At 49.7% G+C, this 27,872-nt stretch overlaps 1 protein-coding gene across 5 annotated transcripts; it reads right to left on the minus strand.

The window, feature by feature from the left end:
• Positions 1 to 916: 916 nt before the first annotated feature.
• GPAT4 (glycerol-3-phosphate acyltransferase 4) lies at positions 917 to 27,392 on the minus strand. Of its 5 annotated transcripts, none has more exons than XM_066639206.1 (13): positions 27,236 to 27,392; positions 15,569 to 16,230; positions 10,258 to 10,327; positions 9,864 to 10,161; positions 9,506 to 9,580; positions 7,937 to 8,026; positions 6,357 to 6,450; positions 5,855 to 5,970; positions 5,601 to 5,656; positions 4,599 to 4,684; positions 2,674 to 2,802; positions 2,495 to 2,574; positions 917 to 1,469 (listed from the first exon to the last, which is right to left on the minus strand). In XM_066639206.1, the coding sequence occupies exons 2-13, from the start codon at positions 15,830 to 15,832 to the stop codon at positions 1,361 to 1,363; spliced, it is 1,467 nt and encodes a 488-aa protein (XP_066495303.1). In that variant the 5' UTR covers positions 15,833 to 16,230; positions 27,236 to 27,392; the 3' UTR covers positions 917 to 1,360. The 5 variants fall into 5 exon arrangements, with proteins under 5 accessions (XP_066495303.1, XP_066495302.1, XP_066495304.1 ...); XM_066639205.1 differs by lacking the exon at positions 27,236 to 27,392 and adding an exon at positions 17,746 to 18,001; XM_066639207.1 differs by lacking the exon at positions 27,236 to 27,392 and adding an exon at positions 17,886 to 18,000.
• Between the last annotated feature and the right edge of the window lie 480 nt (positions 27,393 to 27,872).

Consider the following 27,872-nt stretch of genomic DNA (forward strand, 5'->3'; position numbering starts at 1 on the left):
ATCCATATGCAGCAGTTTCCCTGTTCAAATTCCTCTTTCATATTTCATAAAACCCCACAATCGCCCACAAATTTCACTATGACATGCCCAGGTTGTGTTTCTGGTGAGATGTTTTGGTTTGGGGCTGAAAGCTGAAATACCTTGGGGGGGGGGGAGAGAAATGAGGACAGCAGCAGATAGGATGGGTTGGAGAAAAAGAACGAATAACCAGCCTTGAAAAAGGCTGAGAAACAGTTGTGCTTTGGAAAAGGTTGACCTAAGCCTGGAAGCAGCTTTCTAGCCTTCAACCCCCATACCCCCAGCACATGCAAGTGTAGGAAGAACAGTGAATGATTCTAGAAAGCCAACCTCACTGTACTGAGCAAAGCCTCACTTCTGAAACACTGAAGCAAGCCCTTGGGGGATTGTAAAGAAGCGTGAGCGTTGCTACTACCCCCAACAGCACCTGCAAAAGTCTCAAGTACAGATGCACAGAAGGGGGAGAACGTGACACACCTCTGAAGTGACACCCAAAGGTAAAAAGACTGCTGGTCACAGGGGTTCTGAACCTCCCAATGTTAAGTAGCCTCTTTTCCGCCAAGTCAAAAGGAAGAAGGCTACTCTCCAGCCCGCAGTATAAAGATAAGTCAGCCCACGGTTATTGTGTGCCCAACACAAAAAGACAGAGCTCCTAACCTACAGAGTCCATGGGAAGAGGCCTGCAGAGGAGACAGAACTGGTGGCATGTGGCTCACAATGCCTCTCTCTGGCTACTGCACCTCTGCAACCAGAGGTTTGGGGCACCCTCTGGCACCAAAAGGGGAAGGAACTTGGACCCTTTCCTCCTCCTCCCCTTTCGAGTAGCTGTGACCCACGGCTTCACTGAGTTGGATGTTTCTATTTCAAAGGTAGAAGGGAACAGCCAGGGCAAGGCCTCTCTATCCATACCATTTAATTACAAAATGCAAAGTGGATACATGCAGCTGTTGTCAGTCAGTCAAGTCTGGGAAGGGGCAAGAAAAGACACCTGTGCTCCCCAATATAAATGGGAGAACAACAGGGGTATCCGTCACTGGCAGTGAGGGCTCAAAGAGTCCAGCTGGGTTGAAGTATCCTGCGCACAACCCTTGTGCACACACAGGCACCCTCTGGCGTGCACACACATACACAAATATGCACACAATATGAGGAACAGCCCCCCCCAACTGTGGCAGGAGTCCTTGGGCTGCTGCTGGCTAAGCCACGGCCATGAAAACAAGGCCTCTTGGGCCGTGGCTGTGAGATTGGAAGCAGGCAGGGGCCTGAAGAGAAGCTGCTGCTCCAGGCGACGCCAGAGGTGGAGGGCTGGCAGGAGGTCTGAGGCGGCCCCTCAGGAGCAAGCTCAGGAGCGGCTTCGGTCCTCGTGGTTGCCCACAATCATCTTGCTGTAGAGCTTCTGCTGCTCTTCCTTGAAAGTGTCCTTCACCTTCTCCCTCTTAAGGCCACCATCCCTAAGAAAGGGGAAGAACGATATGCTTGAGGATTTACTGCTACGGGCAGCGGTTGGACTAGATGGCCTTGTGGGTCCATTACCAACTCTGTGAAATGTTTGACAGCCAGGATGGAAACAACATTCCCAACCTTATTAAAGCAGGGGACTGGGGTGGGGTGGGGGGAAGCTCAGTCCTGAAAAGCAGGGAGGCCTCACCTAATGAAAGAGCACCAAACCTATCCACAATGAGGGCCAAATGTAACAACCTAGATCTCCTGCTTCACATCTTCTCTGTCCAGTTGCGTAGCCAGAGCAGGGGTGGTGTGGTAAGTACGGCAGGTGCATCAACACGCAGTGTAAGCGGCCCCTCCCATTCATCGCTGGAGCCACTGGGGCAGCGATGGGAACATACAGGTGCTCATAAGGATTCTGACGAGTTCTGATGGTGAGTGGGACGGACTGCTTACATGGTGCATTGCAGTGCCTGCAATACTTGCTGCGCCACCCCCGCTCTGGCTATGCTACCAACTCTGGCCCTAGACAGAAGGTTTTGGGGCAGGCCTGACACCTGAGATGATCTGCCAATCAGAACAGGTCATGGAGGAGGTAGGGCCTATCCATGGCTATTAGCCATGTTAGCTGAAATGACACTGTCATAATCAAAGGCAAGATGTCACTGAACACAAGTGGTGAGGTGGGGGAGGAACATGAACAGTGGAAGGGAGTCGTCTGCCTTCATATCCTGCTTACGGGGTACCCAGTGACCTCTGATTGGCCCATGATGGACCTCTTGGATCTGATTCAATCACATGGTTTTCATGAGCTTATTGACCCAACAAAGCTCTGAGAGAGGCCACTACTACCAGTCAGTTGGAGTGCATTTGCTTTGCATGCAGAAGACAGATGAAGTGCACAGACAAAGCTAGACAGACCAATGATTTGCCTCAGGCAGGGTCATTCAGCTCCATGTGCTCTGGCTACAGGCTTGCTTCTTCCCATTTCTCCAATGAAGTTGAGCAAAAAGGGCTCCAGGGCAAGACTCACCACAAGAGATCCACGAGGCCCCCCTGTCTAGCAATGGCAGATTTCACGCGATTGGCAAACTGCACGGCATCCTCATCAGGCTACGGGAGAACAGAGATGGTCAGCATCAGCAGAGGGGGCCCGGCCAGCAAGCCGGATGCACATCCGGCACCAACCTGCTCTAGGCCTGATTCACTCACCTGTCTGGTCATCGGGGGCAGATACCAGACACTGCAGACTATGGCCCAGCTGGTCATCATCCTAAGCAGATAGTTCACCATGCCATACTTGCTGCTGTTGAAGAAGGCGTCTCCAAACTGCGGATCATACTGAAGGGTGGGAAGGAGGAGGGGAGGCCAAGATGGTGAGAATGCTTGACATCACTCAGGACACAAGCAACAGCACCCCAAAAGGTGGGGGTTTATTCTAGGCCCCCAGAGAAAGGAGCAGAGTCACCATTAGAAACTGCATCAGGGATGGATTTCAAACAGCCTGTTTTATCACCATCTACACTAGTGGTTCTCAAACTGCACCACGGCACACTAAGAGATGCCGCATGATGTCTCCAGTGGCCTCTTCATCCTGGTTCACCCAGGTGTCGCCATCTTGGATTGCATGAGAACTGTGCAGTTCAGGATGGCGGCACCCATCTTCCTGCCTCTCGCGACCAAGATGATGGGAGAGCCAGGAAGAAGAGGTTGATGCAAAAGAAGGGCACCGTGACCACAGTAAGTTTGGGAACAGCTGATCTACACCATTTGTGCAGGGTTTTTATTTTTTATTTTTAAAGCATTCAGAGTACTTCGCATGTATTACCTTGTTATCCTTACAACAACCCTGTTGAGAATTATTTCATTATCCTCAATTGCAGCTGGGGGGCAGAGAGTAAACAGCACACCTCAAACCACCTAGCCAGTTCATAGCCACAATGAAATTTGACAGAAAGAGAAAGAAGGTACAAACAATGCATGAGAGAGGCTGACTTCCCACTAGGCTATGTCGGCTCTATGCCTGTACGTTCTTCAAGAATATGCAGGCAATGCACATGAAAATAACCCATGTTTATCCTTACAACCATCCAGTGAGTTAAGATGGGTCAAGCTGCAAAAGGAACTTGCCACATGAGCTCCATGGCAGAGTAGGAATCTGCATCCCAGGGCTATAGGGTTCCAGGCTGGGCCCTGACCCACTGTCATACACAGAGACAATGCAGCTGGAATTTCTCCTCTGGCATCCACACCACACGAGAGAATCTGGCTAGTATGGAACCTGACCACTGCAGTGGGCCCCCAACCAAGGAGGTTCACTCTTCCCAGCACTACGCCCCTCAAAATTTTGCAGCTTCACATGCACGCATAGCTGAGAACTTTGCATAAGTTGTTCTGCAACTGGCAGAAAAAAGAAAGCTTTCTTCCTGGGAAGCAGCAGTCTCGCGCTATCAGAACATTAAAAAAAATGGGCACTGGGGATGGCGGGAGCCAGTGCCACAGAATGAATGTAAGCTGTACCCATTCGTTCTGCTGAGCTGTGCATAGATATACCCCCCCCCCACAGATTTTATCCAATGTGTTGCCCCCTGTACCATATCTAGGGGGAGGATCAGTGGGTGCAGGTGCTCCCAGGCAATACAACTGGAGGACTGCGCTGTGCTGTGGTTGCTTCTGTGGCCCTCAGAAGACCTACTGGACATGACAGGTGCGGGGGCATTTCAGAACTGTGGGGGGGGGAAGCGGCACTTCCAGGTTCCCTGCGACAGCACAGGGGCAGGAACGCCACTGGTTGCCCCAAAGGTGAATTTACAAATCGTAGTTGTTTTACTGAGCATTTTGTTTTGGGAATGTTTGAGGGAGCCCTTTTCACTGCCCTGGTTTCATGCTGTGTAATGTTTGAGGACTCCTCGGCCAAAAGAAGCTTAGAAATAAACACACTCACTCAACTGCCCACTCCTGCACAATTCAGGCTTCCAGAATTGTCTTGAGTAAAGAATCCCATAACACCTAGGCTACGACACCTGTCCACCCCCCACCCCGGCTCCACACAGGTAACAGCAGCATTATCCTCTAGCTCTCCCCAATTCCTGCCCAGCAAGCATCAGCGTGTGTCTCTAAACAGCAATGGCTCTCACCTTGATGGCAACGGGATAAACAGTGGCACCAATCTCAAAGCTTCCCTTCTTGAACATCATCACGGAGGTGTTATTGATGCAAGTGCCTGGCAAGAGAGACAGTAGTTTTTGTAGGTAGTTGCTACGGCTAACGAAGGCCCCCCTCCAAGTGTGGGGCAGTGTGTGTGTGTTTGGAAAGTGGAAGAGCTTAAATTAGACAGCTGTGGTCTCCAGGCAGTTCAACTGGCATGTCTAGGACCAGATATGTTGGCATCCTTCAGTCTCGGAAGACTATGGTGTCACGCTCTGAATGGTGATTCTGGAACAGAGTGTCCTCTCCAGTGTGCGAAGCCTGGGTAAAGTAGGTATGGAGGATAGGCTGTTACCCATGCAGCAAATCCCCCCTCTCCACGTCGCTGAAATGGTCCAATGGAAAGGCAGAGGCCAATACGGTTGGTTCCAGCGGCATCGCAGGAGTTGCCAGAACGTGACTGTGTTCAGCCATGAACTGCCTCAGGGACTCCGGCTCCAGATTTTGCCTCAGGGTTGACTCCTGAAGCCTTTTCCATAACTGGATGTAGCCACAAGGCAGTGGAGGTTTGGGATCAGAGTTTTCCTTCTCTCAGATGAGCTGCTTTCCCAGGCTGACGAGTCCCATCTACCCGGTGGCTGTGTAGTTGCCTCTTACGACAAGTACAGCCAAACTGAGGGCCTATTCTTATCCCCAGCCCCCAGGGGACTAGGACCAGAACACAGCCAGTTTTGTGTTTTTTTTTTTTTGGGGGGGGGGGGGGAGCCAGGGTCAAGTCAAGAGATTATGTGCCTTGGAGAGACAGAGGCAGAGCAGCTCCCTCTACTGGAGACCTGGTTCTGTCACCTGAACTACAGCTTCCAATTAGATACTGGAAATTCAGGGTCCTGCCAGCTTTTCCTAGCTCTGTGGTTTATAGATATAGGGAATCCATGGCAATACTGGAAACTAAACTCACTGGACTTTCGTTATCTTCCTTAGCTTTTGCTTACCTTCAGGGAAAATAAGAATCGGCAGTTTATTCTTGTCATGAGCATGCTCTGACAGCCTGTGGGCAGAGAAAAAGAGTTTGTGCACACGTTACTGACCAAGAGATCTTTGCTGCTTCAAAGGCAGACACCAGCAGACTCAGCCTTCAAGTTCTGAACTTCATACCTGCTCTGTTTAAAAGATCTCCCAACCCCATTCTCTGACCCACTCTTCCAGAAAATATCTCCCCAACACGTAGGAGGGACTGTGTACACACCTTCTGGCCACCAGGTGGCGATCCTTCACCTCGGAGCGTTCAAACCAGACATGGGGACACGCCTTCACCATGGCTCTCTGGATCACTCCCATGAGGCCTCCGTGAATCTGGCCCACCTGAGAAGGAAGAGGAATCAGTTACCCTTCTGGGGAGCTTTGGTTCAGCCCCCACCTGAATGCACCCTTGCCCAGCCAACATGCAGCTCATATCATGGGGCACATTAAACACTGGAGCCTGCATGAACTCCAGGTATTAGGGAGTGTGAGCAAGAGAAGAGACACCATAACTACCCCCAATGGTCTGGACATCTGTCCCACTGCACCATGAAGAGGGGGCAGGACCTGCCCTAAGGTGGTAGTAGCACTATGGAGGGAAGGTCTTAGAAAGTCTTTTCTAAGGCTTTGGTAGAAAGGGATAGACACTTGCAAGTGGCTGCAGCAGCCTGCTCTTCTTCAGATGCACATGCAGACACACAGAGGCTGGTGGGGTTCCCCATCCTCACCATAGCATAGTAGCCGTCACTGGCTAGAATTATGACATCAATAGGGGACGTATGGTTAGCCACACAGATTCCTCCATTGCGAGGTCTGTTTTCCCTAAGGGGGGGGGAAGAAGAGAGATTAACAAAAAGAATCAGAGCACAAATCCAGTCTCCCCTAGAAGAGCATATGGACTGGGGCTTCTCAGTCTCTCACAGGGTCCCTATGCCCTGCCCCATGGATAACTCCACAATTCAGGGATTACCATAAGGCTGCGGTTTTCAAACTCTCCTGGAGTTTGAAACCCGCAGTAAGTCTTTGCGGGAGCGGGGGGGAGGCAGCAGGGGCAGGGGGAAGGCAGCTACGCGATCCCCAGGATCGCATCGCTCAGGGGGCTGCAGGGACTGGGATGCACTCACCAGTCCCTGCAGCAGCCGTCCCTGTGCGCGGGGAGCCCTGCGCGAGCGCCTGCAGGGTGCCCCAGGTCAGGGAAAGGGAGAGTGGAGCGATCTGCTCTGCCTCTGCAAAAGCGGAATGCGATCGCCCCACTCTCCCTGTCCCTGACTTGGGGAGCCCTGCGGGCACTCACGCAGGGCTCCCCACACACAGGGACGGCTGCTGCAGGGACTGGAGGGTGCACCCTAGTCCCTGCAGCCCGGTCAGAAGGGAAAGCCGAGCTATTGTGCTCCGCTTCCGGTTTTGCGGAGCACGGCACGATTGCTCCGCTTTCACTTTTCCTGACCTGGGGAGCCCTGCCGAAGGTTGCGCAGGGCTCCCCGCACCCCTGGGAGGCTGCAGGAGGCTTGGGCAAATGCATCCAAGCCCCTGCAGCCCCCCTGAGCAGTGCGATCCTGCGGATCACGCCGCTGCCTTCCCCCTGTCTCCTGACTGCCCCCGCCCCTTAAGGGGGCAGAGGCCAGGACCCACAGGGTGGGGTGTCACGACTCCCCAGTTTGAATACCACTGCCATAAGGGCTTTGTATACTTTGTGCTTAATGGTTTTTGTTAAATAAAGTTCAGTTTTGCAACATGCACGTGTTATGTCCATTAGGTACGTTTGCATATTTCCACTTCTGTTACACAGCTATTCTGGTCTTGCTAATCATGGAGAAGCAGACACTGAAATTGCCGCCCCCACAACTTCAAGCATTCTTAGGGCGCAATCCTAACCCACTTTCCAGCACTGACATAAGTGCAATGCAACCTCTCTGGCTTTGGAGATCTCAGTAGTGTTGCCCCTTTCAAGCATATCTTAGCAGCCATGAGAGCTAGAAACTTGATTTTTCTCCTCTCTGACCAGCACTACACTCTGCAGATTTTCTATACTCCCACTGAGAGTGAACGTATGAAGCCGACTATGCGTCTCAGCATTGTCAACACTGACTGAAACATTCCAGGGCTTTTAGGCAGCGGTCTTTTCCAGCCCTACCTTGAAATGCTACCCAGGACTGAACTCGGGCCCTTCTGCACACACTGCAGGTGCTCTATACCTGAGCTATACCCCCATCCCCTAAGCATGGTGCATGCACAGCTGTGATCATAATCTACAGTCCCTTTCCCTGAACAAATGCGCCATGCTGTCGCAGCACAATCCCCAACATACCGGTGGTGGTAAGTGATGATAGCTGTAAGGGCCCGCACACAGATCCGGTAGCACATCAGGTGTACATGCTTGCTTAGGAAGTCCTTGCACCTAAAGGACCAGAGCAAACATCTTATTACACTGTGTAACACAATGTTTGTGTTGAATTTTTAATGTTTCTTATACAATTCAAAGGCGATAATTCCAATTTAATCTTAAGTTTTTTGTTGCATCAAAACTTTCAGTTATCTTCCATTTTGTGTTCTTATTTATTCTATTGTCTAAGTGCATTGTAATATGCGTTGTATTGTACAACTGCTTGTAAATTGTGGTTAAATTATACAGGCCTACAAAATTGAGGGTCAGAAAAGTTTTTCCCAAAATTTATGGTGGTTTGATATGAATTTGGGGTGCCGATTCAAAAAATGGCATCCGTTTTGCCCTATCATGTCTAGTTTTGGATATACGGCATAGTTTCATTAGTAAATGGTTCAACCAGCTTCCTCATGAGGAAGCCATGGTGTAGGCTTCCTCATGAGGAAGCTTCTTGAACTATTCACTAATGTAACTATGCTGTATCTCCAAAACTAGATGTGATACGGCAAAACGGATGCCATTTTTGGAATCAGCACTCCAAATATACCCAGGAATTGGTGTAACGTTTAAGGAAGCAAAATGTGTGTTGGCCTGTTATTGATGCAGTGCCAAAAATAGCAGCGTTTTTAAAATACACCCAAGAGAAGTCAAAATATTAAGAGAAAAACAAAATTGTTCAAATTTTGTTACAGTGTCATGTTTCCATTTCAGTTCAATCCTGATTGGAGGGATGTTCACATAGAACACTTATTTCTTGGTGCAGACCGCCCCCCAAAATGTTCACAAACCTAAGTGGCAAAGTGACAGACCTGTTAACAGGAGTGCTAAACCTTTAACAGGAGATACTGAGCAGGCAGCTGGTTTTTAAATCATCTCTGTGAGGCCCCTCACAACACCAGTCAGCCCTTGCTTGAGAAAGAACAGCCACCATAGTCATCCTCCTCATTAGACAATCCATGCCTTTTAGGTTTGTTGGAAAAATGGCAACAACACAGCAATTTTTAACCAGTGTGCTGTGGCACACTGGTGTATAGCGACTGATCTGCTGGAATGCCATGGGAGGTTGGGGGAGGGTCATTTATTAGTAGAGCCGGGGGGGGGGGGGGTCGTTTGTCCCTCTCCAGCAGTGTGGTGTGTCTTATCAAATGTCAAAAGACTGACAATTTTAAAAGCCTTGACAATTTTGAAAGCCTTGACAATTTTGACAATTTTTCCAAAAAAGACAATTTTGAAAGCCTTGACAATTTTAGCGCCTTATCAGTGTGCTGTGAGATGAAAAAGGTTGAAAATTGTGCATTAAACACATGAAGGGATGAATACCTGACAGTACTACAAACACATTATCTTTTATCAATCAACTAACCACTTCTTTCCCCAACTATGAGATAACTGCAGCCCAACATCCCAGGGTGGGTGAAGGATCAAGGATCAACTCCATGGCCCCAGCTTCTGAAAAAAAGTCCCTGCCACACCTGTTGCCTGCTGAGAACTCACCTTCCATTGGGCAAGTAGCCCACCATTGTGGTGCTGATCACCAAGAGGCTGATGCCTGTGAAAGCCAGGGCTACTCTGCATGAAAGAGAAAGAGAGACATGAGACACGGCCCAACCCACCAGTGAACCTGAGGAGGCAAGCCTACCCATTCCGCTAGTCCCCAGCCTGCTAAAACAGGGAGCCCTTTGCGGGGCTGGCCAGGGAAGTGATTCCCACCAGGGAGTTAAGGCCAACATTGGAATGAAGGTTTCATTGGAAGGTTTCATTCCAAGTGCAGAAACAGAGAAGGGCAGCAATGCCAGACCAGCAAAGAAGGTGAGCCCCACAGCTGCAGGGCCCCACAAAGGCTATATGTTACCTGAGTGGCAGAAGGAAGCAGTAGCGGATGAGGACCCCCAGCCCCCAGAGCACCGTCAGGCGCAGGCTGATGTAGTGGAAGTTGTAGTTAGTCCTGCTCAGCAGGTTCCAGGATTCCAGCTCCTCCGCGGAGAAGCGCTTGGTCACCTCGTCGTCCATGATGGTCTCCATGCCCTTGCGGCAGAAATAGAAGATGTCTGAAAGCTCAAACTCGGGGGTGTCCAGGGCCTTGTTGCTGCCGCTCCGCCGGATCTCCTTGATCTCCTCTTCCAGTGAAGTGGGCTCCTTGGCAATGATACCTGTAAGGAGACACACAACCCACCAGCCACACAGTGTGGAAAACAGAACCCAGAAATGGCACCCTTCCTGGCCTCAAGGGATGCCCAGCCTCTTACCATTGGCGTAGTGCTTATAAACCGCGTGGTTGTTCTCTTTGGCACCGCGCTCAATCCTCAGCGTCGCCCACTGTAAGAGACACAAAACAGAAACTGGAATCCTCGATGGTGCACACAAATTGACCATGAAGCTCAATGCCCCTAGGCATGGCGATAGCTCGGCTGGCTTTAGAAAGGACCAGACACATTCATAGGAGGCCCCAGAAACAGCTGTCAACCAGCACCGCTACTGAGCAATACTCATGCAATTCCCAGGGACTATCAGTTATAAAGCACATGCTTTGTGTGCCAAAGGTTCAATCCATGGCATCTCCAGAGAGGGAATACAGTGGAAAGTCTCTACCAGTCAGTGTCGACATGACTGAGCTAGATGGCCCAATGGCTGGACTCGGCAAAAAGCAGTTTCTTACACTCATATATTCATTCATTCCAGGCAAATGGCGTGGCTGTCACCTTCATACCCCTGCCAGCACATCTGGCCCAGGCACATTTGGCTGGTTGCCACTAGAAACCTTTGCCCACAGGAAGGCAACTCTCAGTTTGCGCAAGCCAGTTTTGAAAGAGTACAGTCAGGGATAGGGAAAGTCTGGCCATTAACCAAATCTCGCCAGGGCTGCTGCCTGTGCAGGTCCAGGGGACCAAATTTAGGTCAAGTCTTCTCCTTTGTGAAGGACAGGGCACAAGCAATGCTTTCCTTGTGGCAATGCCCAGTGTGGAATGTTTTGCCAAGCATGGAACTTATTTGGGTTTCTAGGCTAGCAGCTTCTCACTGCAAGGTAAAAGACCAGGTTCTTCCAAAGGGGTCTTTGCCACAAGCTGGCCTGGACGGTTTTACCTGCTGTTTTCCCATCTGGATACAAATTTAGCAGGGTCTGGTTTTTAACTGATGGTTTAAACTGAGGACAGTAGTGGTTGAACTGCTGTTTTTAACCTGCTCTGAGTGCAGAAATGTCACACACCTGATTTAAAGACTAAGCAGAAGCTCCTCCATCTAGCCCTGAGAAACATTTGGGATTTGATTGGAAAAACCACCTCTGGCTCCCAGATTACAAGAACAGTAGCTTGAAGTGGCCTCTAGCCACTGAACAATAGGTATGAAAAACAGGAAACAGCTGGTCCCAAAACAGAGAGGTCTTTCCATACAACTGGCTGTGAGTGATATGTAAAGCTCTAGAGGCTGAGGAGAGGGAAACACACACCACCCCATTTTCTTAAATTGATCACCAGGCAACACAAGAGCAAGCAGGGAGTCCCAGCTCTATTCCTTGCTGAACCATGTCACTGCTTGGAGCAGTACGGCTCTTGCATGCCTAACCTTTGTGACTGGAGGGAAGCACACAGCCTGCCTCGTCAGGATGGAGCTGGGAGTCCTGGTGCTTGTTGATCCTGGCACAATTAAAAGCACAGGCTGTATTTCTGGTGCAAACTACTCTGGCAAAGTCCCCCCCCCCCCCCCGCGCGCAAACAACAACCTACCACCCTCAGGGTCAGGTGCTGCTTCTTTCCATCCAAACTACTGCAATTGGCAACTGAATGAGACTCTGCCCTGGGCAGCTTCCTGGCCAAGCTTGTCTCCACATTACACAAAGGTCAGTCCTTCCTCCCAAGGGCAGCCCCCGCCCCCCACAGACTCACTTTCAGCTCAGTTGGCTGCCCTCCACCTGACCGCCTCCATGTAACACCGGCTTAAGCAACTCCCTCCTAAGCAGAGCTGGATGTATGCTGCAATCCCATCAGACCAGACTGTGGTGCTCTGCAGAAAATTCAGCTTCCTGAGAATCATAGCCCTTTTATTTTTTTTTAAACCCCAGTTCTAGCAGTCAAGACTGTGAATATATGCTTGAAAGGGTACACAGAGCAACAAGTGTTGAAATCTCAAGAATTGGGGCAGATGTGAAAAAGATTTCCAGCATACAGGTTTCAATTCCTTGTCCACCTTCTCAGTCCACTCCAGAATGAATTATGCAAAATAAGGCACATTGCTATAAATGAAACATGTAACTAAAAGGGCCATCTCATTTCACAGGGGCTTGCCCATCCCTTAAGGACATTCAGGAAGATCCTTTGGTGTCCACCATCTCCACCTGGAGTGCAGCTGGTGGGTACACACTTCACGTTTTTCTCCAATGCTGTGACTAGGCCAGTGGTTCCTAAACATTTCAGAGACCCTAGAGCAGGGATGCCAAACTCGTTTCATACAGAGGGGTGAAGTTAGCCTTCATAGTGCCTGCTGAGGGCTGAAAGTGTCATCATTAAACAGATGATGGCCAGAAAAAAACACACAGAAACTAATTCCTGCAAATGACAGAAAATGTGCAAATCTTGTCCATGCTTTCAAGAGAGAGAACCAAATAATCAAGCTGGTAGAGTCCGATTATAACAGGGGGGGGCTGATAAATTGCTTCTGGGGGCTGCATTCAGCTTGAAGGTCATATGTTTGACACCCCTGCCCTAGAGGCTGTTGCCTGATTTATAAAAGCCAAGGGGTGTGGCTATCATGGTGGTTGGGCAGCAGTGCCCCCCCATAGCAGCATGTTTAACCCCTGACGCCTAAGCTGCCCTGTCAGTTTTGCGACCCATCAGAAATTGGGTCACAACCCACTGGTGGGACCTGGACCCACAGTTTGGGAACCACTAGTCTAGGCTATGCAAATCCCTATCCCAGAAGATCTGTCTGGTCCCATCTCTACTGCAGTTCTGGTGTCACCTGACAGCCACCTTACTTGACTTTGGTCTGGGTACCAAAGTTCTTGTCTGGTTGCCTGAGTGTTTTGACTGTTTTCACTTCTCTCTGCAAAACCCAAAGTATACAGAATACAGATTGCCTAGGGGTAGCCTTTTTGGTGGTTTCAGCAAGGAGCACCCACAGATCTGGTCACGGAGACAGCAATGGAACAGTCCTAGTTCATGCTCCCAGTGTATCAGTCCACGTGCCAGCCAGGGGAAGGAAGGTGACTTGGCAAAAAGAACCAGACCTGCATGCAGGTTTACTCCATTCTTTCAATCCTGTCTGCCCCCAGCATGTCAACAGCTCTTGGACCGAAGGCTGCTAAGGAGAAATTGACTCTCACTAAGTGCCAGAGGGCAAGCTGACATGGGCTGGACCCAGCCTGGAAATTTCCAGCCACCAGCAGGGTTGCAAATGCAGTATGGACATTTGGCAGTGACTCCTTGTGCTGGTTCCTCAGCATTGCTTGTGTGGGCCGTGCCTTGCAGGAGGGTGGGAAGAGCTGGCCTCCTTAATGCTTCCAATGCTTCAGAGATGCTTCCATTCTGACACTTTCTGGATAAGTTTCCTCATCTGTGTACATTGGACGGCAAGGCAGGATGCCAGACTTCCTCCCACCAGAACAGGGCTGGAAAGACCTGGCAAGAGCATCTGCACTCACAAACGCAAACTAGGCATCAGGTTGATGGACAATGGTGGGGGAGGGAAGAAGAGAAACGCTCCTATTCTTCAACCCACTTTCCATTTTCCATTTCCCCAGAGGTTTGCCATACCAGGAACCTGAAAGCACACTAAAGTCCTGTGTGAATCTGTTCTCTCTTTCTCTCCCCTCCCACCAATGCTGCCAGATTCCTGCCTGTGGGCTGCTGCAGACCTATAATTAACTGCCTTATGCCTTTGAATTCTCTCTCCCCTTCCTGGGCACTGCTAGTTTCAGCCTTGCACGTGATGGTTGCCAACTTGTGACTCATAAAAATCTTGGCGATTTCTGAAATGTTTCCAGATCGAATCATTGTACAAGTGATAGCACTGGAGGAAGGTGTCCCTTTTGGCAGGCTGGCAACTGAATAAGCACTGGAAAACCAGGGGAGGGAAATGGAGAAAAAACATTTGCCAGGATTTAACACTGGAGTTCCCAAGCAGCTTTAGGAGCTGACCCTGGCTCATTTTAACCTGGTTCAATCAGACACACACACACGCAGTACGAACTCACGGGTGGATGGATTTACAGAGTCTTAAAAAACATACTGTACTTTGCAGGAGTGAAATATAGGGCGATGGTAAAACCAGATACATTTCCTGCTCCCAGCCTAAATCTTGTTAGTCTTACACCCGCACCCTAGCCTGCAAGAGGGCATAACCAAGCCTTCTTTTATTTCACTCGGAGATCTTTAAGCCATCGGTCCGTGACTTGGGACAGCAGATCATAATAACCAGGTCTTATTTTGGGATGGTCTAGGACAGGGGTGTCCAAAGTTTTTGGCAGGAGGGCCACATCATCTCTCTGACACTGTGTCGGGGGCCGGGGAAAAAAAGAATTAATTTACATTTAAAATTTGAATAAATTTACATAAGTTTACATAAATGAATATATTAAAGATGAACTTATATGAATGAGTGAAGGTCTTGCAATAGCTCAAGGCCTATAAAAGGCCTTGCGCAAAGCAAGGCTGGCCTTTCCTTTTCTGCCACTACTGCATCACAGATGTGAAACAACAAGCAGGGGAGGGAGCCCTCATCCACAGCTCATGTGAGAGGTTAACATGAGTCGCCCCCACACTGACAGCTGTTGCGTTGGGCCAGTGTGGGCTCCAACAAATCTCCAGAGGGCCAGAGGCTCATTGGAGACTGGGGGCTCCCCGAGGGCCACACTGAGAGGCCTCGAGGGCCGCAAGTGGCCCCAGGGCCAGGGTTTGGGCACCCCTGGTCTAGGAAGTGGCCCAGCCATCCCAATTTGGCTCTGCTCATTTGCACAAGCACTACTGCGTGTTCCCTCCATTCAAACAAAGGAAAGAGAGGGTCTGTGTGTCCAGAGGGGAATTACTGTGGTGCAAGCCTCCTACCCCAAACTGGTCAGCTTTACTCCCTGGTTGATCCCAGGTTCAGCACCAAAAAACGGAAGATAGGAACTCCAATAGAGAGGGTGCTCGGTATTCACAGTGGATCCACATGACAATCACTTACTTGGGAGCCGCATCTGGCCCTCCAGAGGTTGTGTGGTCTCCCTACCTCCTTAGAAGCCTCCTGGACATGGCCAGAAGGCACTTCTAGCTTGCGCCAGTGACTTCTGCAGCTTCCCTGTGCCCGATGACACCTCTGGATGCGACAAAGTCAACGGTGTGAGCCAGAAGTGCCTTCCAGTCATATCCTCTGAGGCCCTTCAGCTGTGGGCTCAGCATCCATGGATATTCAACTTGCAGATGCCGAGACAGAAGATAAACAAAGTCCACTGTACTGAAAAAAGCATTGACTCATCCAGCAGAACAAGTTATCTTGGGGGTGAATCAATCCACCGCTCTGCTCCTTCTGCCAACACATACCTGCACCCCAGATTGCACAGGACTACCAAGCCGCCTGACTCACCTGGAAAATCTGCAGCAGGGTTTTCATGTAAAGCAGGCGGATGCCAAAGGACACCCCGAAGATGGCTGGCACGATGATGAACACCAACAGCAGGGTGAAGAGGACCGTCAGGGAAATGCCCAGCAGGTTAACCACCAGGCTATCAAAGGGCAGCAGGAGAAACATGATGAGGTGGGGGAGGCAGGCAAAACCAGAGGCAGACAGAAAGGGGCTGCCTGGGGTGCTCAGCCAGTTCTCCTGGTTGCCAGCAACAGCTTCGCGCATCCAGCAGGTCCTTGGCCTATCGCAGGCGCCATGTCAGAGCTCACACCCTTCCTGCATGGACCTGGGGTAGCAGAGAACCCCCATGACCCAGTCTGAAAACAAACCACAAGGACAGGCTAGGGGTGTGATGGCTGCCCAAGGAGTCCCGGAACAAGGGAGGCAGGCTCCAGAACAGTTCCCAGAAAGCTGGAAGTATGGTGATGCCTCAAGGGCATAAAACGTCTTTGTGCAAGGCTGAGGCCAACTCCTTTTCTTGTGCCACATTGGAGGAAAACCCAGAGTTATCACCTTTGCTTCTGGGATAGGAGGACCAGGTCAAAACTACTCATCATGCCCGGAGCAGGCATCATTCCCAGAGCCTCTGGAAGACACTCCTGACAGCGTAGCAGTCCCAAGCTCTAAGACAGGAGAGAGGAGAAAACAAAAGTCAGGTTTATCGAACCAGAAAAGGGGACTCAAAATTGGGGAAAAGCAACTATCGTTTGCAGGACAACAGACTGAAGATCTCAGTATCTCACTAATAAGACAGCAGGCAGACGCCAGTTCACTGTGCTAGCAAGAGCTGCCCAAAGTCTTCATACAGCCAGGGGCCCAACCCCTTCCCTAGTCCACTGGCCCTTCAAAGGGTGGCAGAAGAAGAATCAAGCTTTTGTGAACCTTCAGCTGTTTGGAGAAGATCCTCACTCACCAGAGACAGCAGGCGACAGGCTATTTACAAGCCTGACGCGCTGACATCAGATGACAAATTAAAAATAGAATTTGTTCAGCACTGAAGGGAAGCAGAATATTTTCCTGTAATGAACATAATAAGTGGAGACAATACCATTCTAATTGGGCAGTTAGGGAAGATGCAATTAACCTCTTTTCAGGTGACTACCCTAGGAAGATTGCAAGATAAGATCTGTCTGTCTGTCTGTCTGTCTCACTTGCAAACAGCTGGGGGCAGGTGGGGCTGTAAATTACAGTCCAAAGCACACAAAATTCAAGCACACTGAATCAGATCCTAATCAATTTAGGGTAAGGATAAATTTTCCAGAAAACCTGCTGGATTGCCTTTTAAAAAGAAAAAAGAAGCATCTAAAAAGCAAGTCATGTTGAACCTAGACCAGTGGTTCTCAAACTTTTTGGCACCAGGACACACTTTTTAGAACGACAATCTGTCAGGACCTACCAGAAGCTATGTCATTAACGTGAAGACATAGCCAGGAGTGACATCATCAAGCAGGAAAATTTGAAGAACTCTCCAAACCCCCCCCCCCAAGCAGTTTTTAAAAAAATTCCCCAAACATCCCAAAGGCTGTAATCCTATCCACACTTACATGAAAGGAAACCCCATTGACTATCATTGTTAAAACCATACACACTGCAGCCTGTTAAAAGTACAGATCTGTCACATTTCCCAAAACGCAGTCACATACCATGTTAGCATCAAGTCTAATATATTAAAAATAAAATAGACACTAAACTGAATGGGGGCCCACCTGAAATAGGCTTGGTGACCCACCTAGTGGAGCCCAACCCACACTTTGAGAAATGCTGGGCTAAACACCACAAATATTTGGGCCCAAGCAAACCATGGGGGAGCACCAGGTGACCATTTACTCACTGCTTAAGCTAAAGGAGTGTGTGTAGATCTGAATGGGAATCCAGTCCCTAGATGGGAGATCACTGGGAGACCCAGTAAAGCCACTTTCCAAAAGCATAGGGCAATAAAAAGATTTGAAAAAATGCTAACCCTGAATTTCAGCCAAGATCAGATCTGAGACCAGGCCTGTAGTGCTCCTCTCTCTTTTAGACCTGACCCTCTGAATCTCTATTTTGCCTGGGATCACAGCCTGGCAGGAGCTAGGAAGTGAGGAGTGGAAATGCTTCCTGGCGGCAATTCTTACTCATAACTTTGTCTATTTACAAACCTGGTTTCGATGTGCAAGACATCAGCCCCAGGCAACTGCACAGTCCACCTCTCTCTTCATCAGTATTTTACTCACAGTCAACAGGAGCCAAACAAAACAAGTACGGTGATCTGAAGTGTCAGAACTAGAACCCAACAGACCAGACAAGCAGGGCCGCTGGAGAAACTCGCTGCCTACATCCCTCAGGCAGATCCTGGCTTTGCAGCAGTGCCTGGCTTTGAGTCACTGCTGGAATGAAACAGCAGCTGGGCGCATGCAAACTGGCTGGAATGTGTGTGTGATCACTGCAAAATGTTTCTCAGAGTTCACTCTGAGGGATGGCAAATCAGCTCCCTCCACGTGGGAAGCAGGCATGTCACAGACATGAGAAGTTCCAGACTGAGGAGCCGGCAGCCTCCTTCTCCTACACCAGCTGACAGCACAGAAACCCACACAGGACAGAAGCAAGCACAGAACCCTAGGATTTGGGCAAAAAAGAAAAACCCAAAGACTTTCTGACATTCCATTGCAAAACACATGAAGGGCAAGGCCCCCAAAGGCAGAAATAACCAAGAAACAAGTATTCAGATAGTCATTTTACCTGGCTGTGTAGAGGCTTTCGAGCTGCCCAGAACTCTTAGCAGCTGGCAGGCATGAGAAGAGTTCTATGCAACCCCAAACCTTGTAAACACACCCCTCAAAACACTAAGGGGGGGGGGAAAAATCCTTGGACAAACCGATACAGCAAGAATAAAACATGCCACTGAGTAGACAAACACAGGCTTATTCATTTCAATTAACAATTGGATTTGCTGCCTCTACAATCTGATTTTTTTTTTTAGCTTTGTAATCGGCATCCACAAGAGGTTTGGGAATGGATCCCCGCGGGTGCCAGGGACCTACTGTAGTCTTATCCCCTTTCTGCCGGGGTGTGAGTGTGTGTGTGTGTGTGGCTTAGGAGAACAAGGTTGCTTAAGAGTCACTTAGCAAACTTGTGACCAAGTTGGCTTGGAGAGTTGGAAAAATGGAAAGCACCATATTCAGAGACACTATTAAAGTAGATGCTAAACTTGCCTCCTACTTCTAATGATCCCAGCAATTAAGAACCAAACCAGTTTCTTATCTGCACAGTCTGACCCTTTGCTTGGTCTCTTGGTCATGGCAAAATGTAATAGCATCTTGAAAACCAGGAGTCTTTCTTTTTTAAAAACTGTTTTCTATAGAGAGGTAGAAAGTAAATTAGGATGGAGGCGAGTTTTCAAAACCATCTGGGCAGGACAAGGATAGGAATCCCTAATATCTCCAAACTTGTTACTTACACCCTGGAGTTTAAGACCTTGTTTCAGCTCAGTTGGGAGTTAAAACAAGATCCCAATACCTGGAGATTTTGAAATATTTTTCCAGCCCTGTTGAAGGGGTTTGCACAGGGCAGCTGATGATCCAAGCTCAGTATGCCTACATCCTACATGCTTCTGAAACATCTTCTCTTCATGGTACATCTGTCCTCTGGCCCTCCACCTCTAGTCCCTTCTTTAAAGACACCAGTAAACTTAACATGATGCTTATCTTGGGAATTCCCCCCCCCTTTAGAATTGCTACCTGGCTTGGATAGCTCAGCAACAAAACTTTGAAATGAGCAGACTTTGATTATCTAACACAGTGATTTTCAACTAATGTGACATGGCACATAGGTGTGACACAAGTGGTCTGCAGATGGGCTGCAGGGATTTGGGGGAGGGACACGTATTAGGAGGGCCATTGGGAGATGTGAGCTGCCTGCCCCCCCCCGGCATGTAGTGTGCATGCAGTATGTGCATGCCACTGCTGCATCATAGACGTGAAACAGCAAGTAGTGGAGGGAGACTTCGTCCCACAGCTTAGGTAAGAGGTCGAACAGTCATCCTCACACTGAGAGTAGTTGCATCATGGCCAGCATGGGCTCCAGCAAGTCTCCGGAGGGCCAGAGGCTTATTGGAGACTGGGGGCTCCCCGCGGGCCAGATTGGGAGACCCTGAGGGCCGCAAGTGGTTCCCGGGCCGGGGTTTGGGCACCCCTGCTTTAGAACCTTGTCAGTGCGCCGTGAGACGAAAACTCAAAAATAATTGATCTAGCCACTTAAGAACTTCAGCAGAAATGGTACCACATAGGATAGGAAGTCATCACTAGGTAATAGAGCAAATGTTCTGTATGCAGAAAGTCCCAGGTTCAATCCCCAGGGAGGGCTAAGAAAATCCTGGCATTTTCTGGAAAGAGACTGACCCAGTACAAAGCAGTTTCCCATTTTCCCTTCTGCAAAAATCCTGGCTGTGCTACTGAAAAACAATATAGTGGTTCGGTTCTGGGGGGCCAGAATACACACACACACACACACACACACACACACACACACACACACACACACACCAGTTTCTGTAGCAGAGAGACCTGGATAATGAAAGGCAGGTATGCTCCTGATACTGCTGCTTGGGTCAGCATTTCTGGGCTGAGGTTCAATGGCATTCACATGTTGGAGTATGGGAGGTGCAGTACAATCCTGTGCACGTTTACACACAAGTCAGTCCCACAAAAGTCAACAGCCTATGAAATTAGCACTTCAGTCTTAAATCATTTCTCCACCTTCAGAGTTCTTTGACTCCTGGCTTGGAAGAACCTACACTGGTTATTTCCCACCCTTGATCTATGCCAGCAATTAATGTTCAGCCCTTGCAATGGCCTAAACTTTAACCAGAGCACGTCCCCAAATGGAAAGCCCAGCAACCAGAAGAAGTCCTTGAGGGGACACTGCAAAGTCCAGAGGCGGTTCTTCCAGGACAAAGTCATGGAGTCCAACGCCTCTTGTTTATGCAACCTCAAAGGCACCCAGAAATAAGATATTCTGGACTGTCCCCTCCCCCAGCTCCCCAAATCAGATACAAAGCATACTGTGTGAGACTCTCAAGAGTGAGGCAAATGACCTGAAGAACCTGCTTTCAGACATACAACAATCTCATCTCTTACTTAGAATCACAGTTCTAACACAGAATGTTAGAGTTGGAGGGTGCCTTGGAGATCATCTAATCCAGCGGTCTTCAAACTGCAAACTGCTGCAATTGGAAAAAGCCATGCCTACAGAGCATCCCCATGGAGCATCCCCACGGAGCTTTCCATTCCGCACTGCAGCCTCATTTAGTCATACCCTATCTTCCCCCAGTCTCATGCCAGCCAACCAAGCCCCGAGAAATTTGGGTGCAGAGGCATCTGGGGTGACAGGAGATAAAAGCGGCTGGCCGGTGCAATTCTGGGGGAAGATTGGATGTGACAAAACGAGGCTGCAGTACAGAACAGAAAGCTCCCAGTGGGGACAGCTTTTCCCAAATGCTGGAACAGGCCTGCAGGCCAGGGTTTGGAACCTGCTGATCTAGTCCAACCCCACCTTCCTTCAACTACCTTCTCAAAACCCACATTTTCTTTGTCGTCGTTGACAACAACTGTTACACTTACCATATTACAACTACACATATGAGTACATATGAAATAATCACTTAACTGTCCTCATTTGCCCTAGCACCATTCCCTTCCCATTCCTGTCATCTCCCTTGTGCCTATTTTTAGATTGTGAGCGCCTCAGGGCAGAGACTTGCCTTCTCTTACGTTGCAAAATGCCATATTCATTGACAGTACTATTGGAATAAATATATAAAAATAACCTCCTCTAATAAACCCATCAGTTTAGACCAAAGGTGTCTAAACTTTCTACCCTTTTCCACATCACCTTGCCTGCCATGAGATTTAGGCTGTACTGAAGAGGATTTCCAATGGACATTTTAGGGCGTGTACTCTGTTTGCATGGAGCATGGCCTTGAGTACACTGTCCCGCCACTGCAGGAGAAGACTGGAAGTGGGGGACAAGCTGTCTTCTATGGCAGGGCTGCCCAAACCCCAGCCTGGGGGCCATTTGCTGCCCTCAGGGACTCCCAATCTGGCCTGCAGGGAGCCCCAGTCTCCAATAAACACTTGGTTCTCAAGAGACTTGCTGGAGCCCACACTGGCCTGATGCAACTGCTCTCAGCATGAGGGCGACTGTTCAACCTCTCTCTTGAGCTGTGGGCCGAGGGCTCCCTCCACTGCTTGCTGTTTCACGTCTGTGATGCAGCAACGGCAGCAAAGGAAAGGCCGGCCTTGCTTTGTGCAAGGCCTTGTGCTATTGCAAGACCGTCATTCATTCATGTAGGTCCTATCTCTTATTCATTTATGTAAATTTATTCAAATTTGAAATGTAAATTAATTTCCCCCCCCGCCCCTAATACAGTATCAGAGAGATGATGTGGCCCTCCTGCCAAGAAGTTTGGACACCTGTTCGATGGAACCTAATCTTCCATTAGAACACTGATTGCTGTGAAACTCCAATAAACCTGGAATTCCCCAGGACATCACGGTTTGAAATGCAGATGGTAACTGTGGCTACCTCAACTGATTGAAACTGAACAATCTTGGCTTCCCCACACAAGTCACAACATTCAGATGCACCTAGAGCAATGTTTCTCAAACTGTGGGTTGGGACCCACTAGGTGGGTCACGAGCCAATTTCAGGTGGGTTCCCATTCATTTCAATATTTTATTTTTAATATATTAGACTTGATGCCAACATGTATGTGACTGCATTTGGGGTAATGTTACAGCTCTGTACTTTAACAGGCTACTATGTACGTGCTTTTAACAATGACAGTCAATGGGACTTACTCCTGGGTAGGTGTGGGTAGGATTGCAGCCTAGGTCTGTTAAAAATTATCCTGCTTGATGATGTCACTTCTAGTCATGACATCAAATCGAGTGGGTCCTGACAGATTCTTATTCTAAAAAGTGGGTTCTGGTGCTAAACGTGTGAGAACCATTGACCTAGAGCAGGGGTGCCCAAACCCCGGCCCTGGGGCCACATGCGGCCCTCGAGGCCTCTCAATGCGGCCCTCAGGAAGCCCCCAGTCTCCAATGAGCCTCTGGCCCTCCAGAGATTTGTTGGAACCCGCACTGGCCCAACGCAACTGCTCGCAGCTGTTTGGCCCAACGCAACTGCTCGCAGCTGCTCGCAGCTGAGGGCGACTGTTTGACCTCTCACATGAGCTGTGGGATGAGGACTCCCTCCACTTCTTGCAGTTTCACATCTGTGATGCAGCAGCGGCAGCAAAGGAAAGGCCAATCTTGCTTTGCGCAAGGCCCTTTATAGGCCTTGAGCTATTGCAAGACCTTCATTCATTCAATTTCTTCTTTAATATATTCATTTATGTAAACTTATGTAAACTTATTCAAATTTTAAATGTAAATTAATTCTTTTTTCCCCCGGCCCCTGACACAGCGTCAGAGAGCTGATGTGGCCCTCCTGCCTAAAACTTTGGACACCCCTGACCTAGAGGTATTGGGATGGAAAAAACTAAGAGGGTTTGTTTTGTAAACCAAGGAGGGCAGCCAGAGCCCTGATTCTGCAGGCCAGTGACCATTCTTCAAATGCTGCAAACACTGGAAACAAGCTGTTCTGGCAGTCTATAAATGTTCCAGGTACGTCAACAAGCCTAAGCCAGCAGTTGTGGAACGCTGGCGGGAGGCAGGGACAGTGTTCCTGGCATGGTTCCCTTCCCCTTGTGGCATCTTTTCACGGCAACTTTCCTATGGAAAGAATCCTGGGGAAGGAGAGAGGTACAGGAGACATCAGGTGCCTGCTCCTCCTCCAACTGGACTGGCTTTATCTTGCTTTGATTTAAATGCAGGGTTTCTAACATACCAGTGACATGTTAGGAACGGCGCAAGTCCCTCGAAAAACGAAAGATTATCTTAATACAGCAATCATTTTCAATGCAAAGCACATTCAAAAGCACAGGTGGCAGGCAGAATCTTGAAAGAGGCAGTTCTCCATATTAGATGGAATGAGTGCCTCTTTCCAATTTGTGTGTGATGCGTGCACTACCTGTATGATAGTATACAGCAGCAACTTTCAATCACTGCCATGGCACATTGGCTTACCATGAATGGTCGGAAGATGTGACATGGGAGCTTGAGGGAGGGTCATTTATTATTAGGGCCATTGGGGGATGTGAGCCCCCACCAGTTCAGGCTGCCTTGCCAATTGTCAAAAAACTGATGGTGTGTTTTGACAGTTTTAGCGCCTTCACAGTGGGCGATGAGATCAACAGGCTGAAAATTGCTGGTATATAGGGTTCCCCAATTCTGCCCACCACAGCAAGTAGCCCACTATCCTTTGGCAAGGCTCACAAGAGGAGCCCTAGCCTTTAGCTCTAACTAGAAACTGGTGAATGGACAGAAAGTTTCCCCATGCAGCTATGGGAAAGATCTAGCTCCAAGCTGCAGGCAAATAGATGTTGGCTATTTTGGAGGGTACTGTGGCTGCCAAATAAGCAGCAGCTCCGAAGCAGAAGTTCGGAGCTGGTCACTTTGGGGACGGGTGGGCATCTCTCCCTCCGGCTTCAGGTTTGGTACTGCACGATGGTTGTGTGGGATTTGTCCAACCAGTTCTGGGCTTCTGAGTTCTTCTGCAGGGACAATCTCTGCTGACTGCATTCCTGTGCATGTTTACCTGAAAACAATGGGGCTTACTTCTGAGTAAACCTGCATAGCATAGTGCTAAAAAGCAGAGGAAGTGTCCTGGTCGACTTTAGCTACAAGGCCTGTCAAAATTTGTAAAACTCAAATTGTGTTTGTGCATAACATAGTTCAGTTCCGTAAGACCTTTATTGGCATAAAATACAGAGAAAGAACAAAACAAAACAAAAATATACAAAGACAACACAACATAGACATCAGTCTTTTCCTCACATACTGCCCAGAGTTCCAGAGCTCTGTCTGGCAATTACCCCAGATAAAAAGGAAGCAACCCTAACAAGGGTCTCAGAGTCAGGTGTGGAAAGGAGAGACTGAAGCAAGATTGAGTCCTCCCAGCCCTGCATCCTAGTTAGCAAAGGGCCTAGATATTTCTTGCGTAAAACATCATGAAGTGGGCAGTAGAAAAGGGTATGTGTTATGGTCTCAATACAATCCCTACCACACTTGCATTTCCTCTCCGAGTAGGGAATACCACTGAACCTGCCCGATAACACGGCTGACGGAAGAGCATTACATCTTGCAAGTGTGAATGCTATCCGAGCCTGGGGGTGCATAACATATTTAAAATACTGTAAGCAGCTTTGAGAAGCTAATAGTTGAAATGCAGGATAAATTATTATGCTTAGTATTTGCATCGCAGGTTAAGAATGTGAGAGTACCACTTGATTACCTTGATGCTATCTTTACAACAGCAACCTGCAAGGCAAATTATTATCCCCATACTTCAGATGGAAGAGACTGAGGCAGAGAGTGAGTGTCTTGCCTAAGAATACCTGGTGAGTTAATAGCCAACGCAAGATTCAAACCAGGGAAGCTCAATCTCTAAGCCAACATGCTACACTAGCTCTGTAGCCTGTCTTTAGCACTGTCTATTGGTATCATTCCAACAAGTGAACACCTCTCAGCCTCAGTCTTCCCCTTCTGCAACATGGACACAAAACTACAGTATTCCCCTTCAGGACTACATCAACACGAAGAACTTCAATGTTTTTCATCTCACAGCACAGTGACAAGACATGAAAGTGTTCAGTTTTCTGACAACTTACAAGGCACACCAAGCTTCCAGAATTGGTGCTCACATCCTCAAAGGCCCTACTGATAAGTTACAGCATACCTGTGGAGCATTCAATGGTTGGAAACCTTCAGTCTCGAAAGACTATGGTATAAGCCTACAGCACCTGGTATTCCCAAGCTGTCTCCCATCCAAGTACTAACCAGGCCTGACCCTGCTTAGCTTCCGAGATCAGACAAGATCAGGCATGTGCAGGGTAACACGGCACACTGGTTGAAAACTGATGATTTAGACAGTGCTAACAAAAGGTTACAGATGCCTCCATGTTATCTTGCTTATATTATTATTATTATTTTGATGCAGCCCTGAAGAGCAATACTGATACACCCATGTTGCAGAGGGGGGAGACCGAGGCTGAGAAGGAAGAGCCTGCCTAAGGCTCACCTGATGTAATAATACTAATATCAGTGGTTTATTATTATTATTTATGCCCCTCTGGGTGAACCACCTGATGAATGCCCTCCCCCAGCCTCATTCTTCCCCCTCTGCAACATGGCACAATAGTATTCCCCTGAAGGACTGCATCAAGATAATACAGTACATGCGCATGACTTGCTGTGCTTGATCTTTCTTTAGCACTGAGGCCTTCATATGCCTTGTCTAGATGTGATCCTGAAGGGGAATACAGGTGTGCATCACTTGACAACTGGGATACGTTCTCCACTGTCAAGTGATGAACACCTGTACTCCCCTTCAGGATGCATTCTCAAACCCCCATTGTTATGCAATTAGGTTGTTAAGTGAACATTCAGCCCAATCTATTGCCTTTGAAGTGTAAACAGACACTCCCTGGCTGCACAGACTAGAGAATGACTACCACTTCTTTCCATTAAGAGCCTCTTTGTTGCGCAAGCAGACACTCTGCTGGAGCAATGGGAGACCTGACTGCCTCCTTAAGAGCCTCTTTGTTGTGCTTTGACCCCTCTTGTATATGTGGTCCATTGTTAAGCAGGAGGTTGTTAAGTGATGCATGCCTGTACTGGAGTTATATGACCATGTTGCAGAGGGGGAAGGGCTTACCTGAGGCTCTCCTGGTGGAACAAGCCTAACAGACAGTGCTGTGCTATTATTATTTCGCCAGGTGACCCTCAGAGGAGCCCCCACTGGGTGAGCCCCCCCTTGCCCAGCCTCAGTCTTCCCCATCAGCAACGTGGCCACAGCAGTGTTATATTCCCCTTCAGGGTCACAGCATGACCAGACACGCAGAGGTCTTAGTGCTACAGAAAGGTGATGCATGGCAAGCCCTGCACATGTGGTCCTCAGTGGCGTAGCTAGAGGGGGGCGGAGCAGCCAGTTTGGTGGGGAGCCTCAGCATGGCGGGCAAGCGGCCCCTGCCTTCAGAGCCATTCCCGAAGGGAGGGGCCACTTGCCCGCCACGCTGAGGCTCCCCGCCACACTGGCTCCTCCGACCCCCTCCAGCTACACCACCAGCGGTCCTTAAGGGGGCACTATTGCACCCATGTTGCAGAGGAGAAGACTGAGGTTGTGGGAGGGTCCACCCAGTGGGGGAGGCAATGCTACTAATAAAGCACTGCCTATTGGCATAACTCCACCAGGTGGGCCTCAGACAAGCCCCTCCACCGGCCTCAGTCTTCCGCTTCTGGGAAATGGGCGCAAGGACAGTGCTGCAGGCTACAGGAAGAACAAGCCAGCCACGTGACTGGCCTGGAGGCGGCCCTGGAGGGGAACACAGTCCGCCCATTTCCCACAAGGGGAAGACTGAGGCGGGGCGGGTCATGCCTGAGGGGCGAGGGGGAGCACAGCCCCTCCCCTTCCTACCAACCAAGCCCGCCCTGGGGGCAGCCCTCACCACGCGGCCCCTGGGGGGGCGCAGCGCGCGCGCTCACTGACCTGCTGCTTCAGCCGCCCTTCCTCCTCCTGCGCCCCTTCTGAGGCGGGGGCGGTGCCACCACCAGAGCACCCACCGCCGTCGCCACGCGCGCACCCGCCCCTGCGCGTGGCTGCCCAATCGAACGTCGAGGGCTGGCCGCCCCCTCCGCAGTCAACATCTGCGTGTGACCAGACTGCGCATGCGCGCGACCAGAGCGCGAGGGCGGTGCAAGGTGCCTTCAGTCCAGCCCCGCGTTGTTGTTGCTCCTCCTCTCCCCACCCCCGCAGGCAGGCAGCCAATGGGAGAGAGGCTTTCGGAGCTCGGGAGCCAATTGAGAGCGCTGTCAGAGGCCACGCCTCCTCTTCCCCTCCGCATGCCGGCGGCCAATGGGAGAGAGGACTTAGGAGCTCGCGAGCCAATGGAAGAGCGATTTGGAGGAGGCACCGCCTACTCCTCTTATTCCTCCTCCCCCAACACATTCCAGCGGCCAATGGGAGACAGGCGTTCGGAGCTCGGGAAAGCAGCCAATGGGAGACCGCCTCCTCCCCCGCCCACCCGGCGTGCGTGCGCAATGGGCCTCGTTTCTTTAAAGGGACACGTCGCTTGCCTGTCGCGCTTTGGCCATCACAGCCAGGCCGCCTTCCGCGCCCCTCTCCA

This window comes from Tiliqua scincoides, chromosome 11 (genome assembly GCF_035046505.1).
Source record: "Tiliqua scincoides isolate rTilSci1 chromosome 11, rTilSci1.hap2, whole genome shotgun sequence".
In the NCBI taxonomy this organism is placed as follows: Eukaryota; Metazoa; Chordata; class Lepidosauria; order Squamata; family Scincidae; genus Tiliqua; species Tiliqua scincoides.

Coding starts and splice junctions, on each gene's coding strand:
- GPAT4 (XM_066639206.1), bottom strand. CDS start 15,832: ATGCGCGAAGCTGTTGCTGGCAACCAGGAGAACTGGCTGAGCACCCCA. Junction 2,803..4,598: donor TTTATCCCGTTGCCATCAAG/GTGAGAGCCATT, acceptor CCCACCCTTCAG/TATGATCCGCAGTTTGGAGA. Junction 1,470..2,494: donor GGCCTCGTGGATCTCTTGTG/GTGAGTCTTGCC, acceptor CCCCTTTCTTAG/GGATGGTGGCCTTAAGAGGG.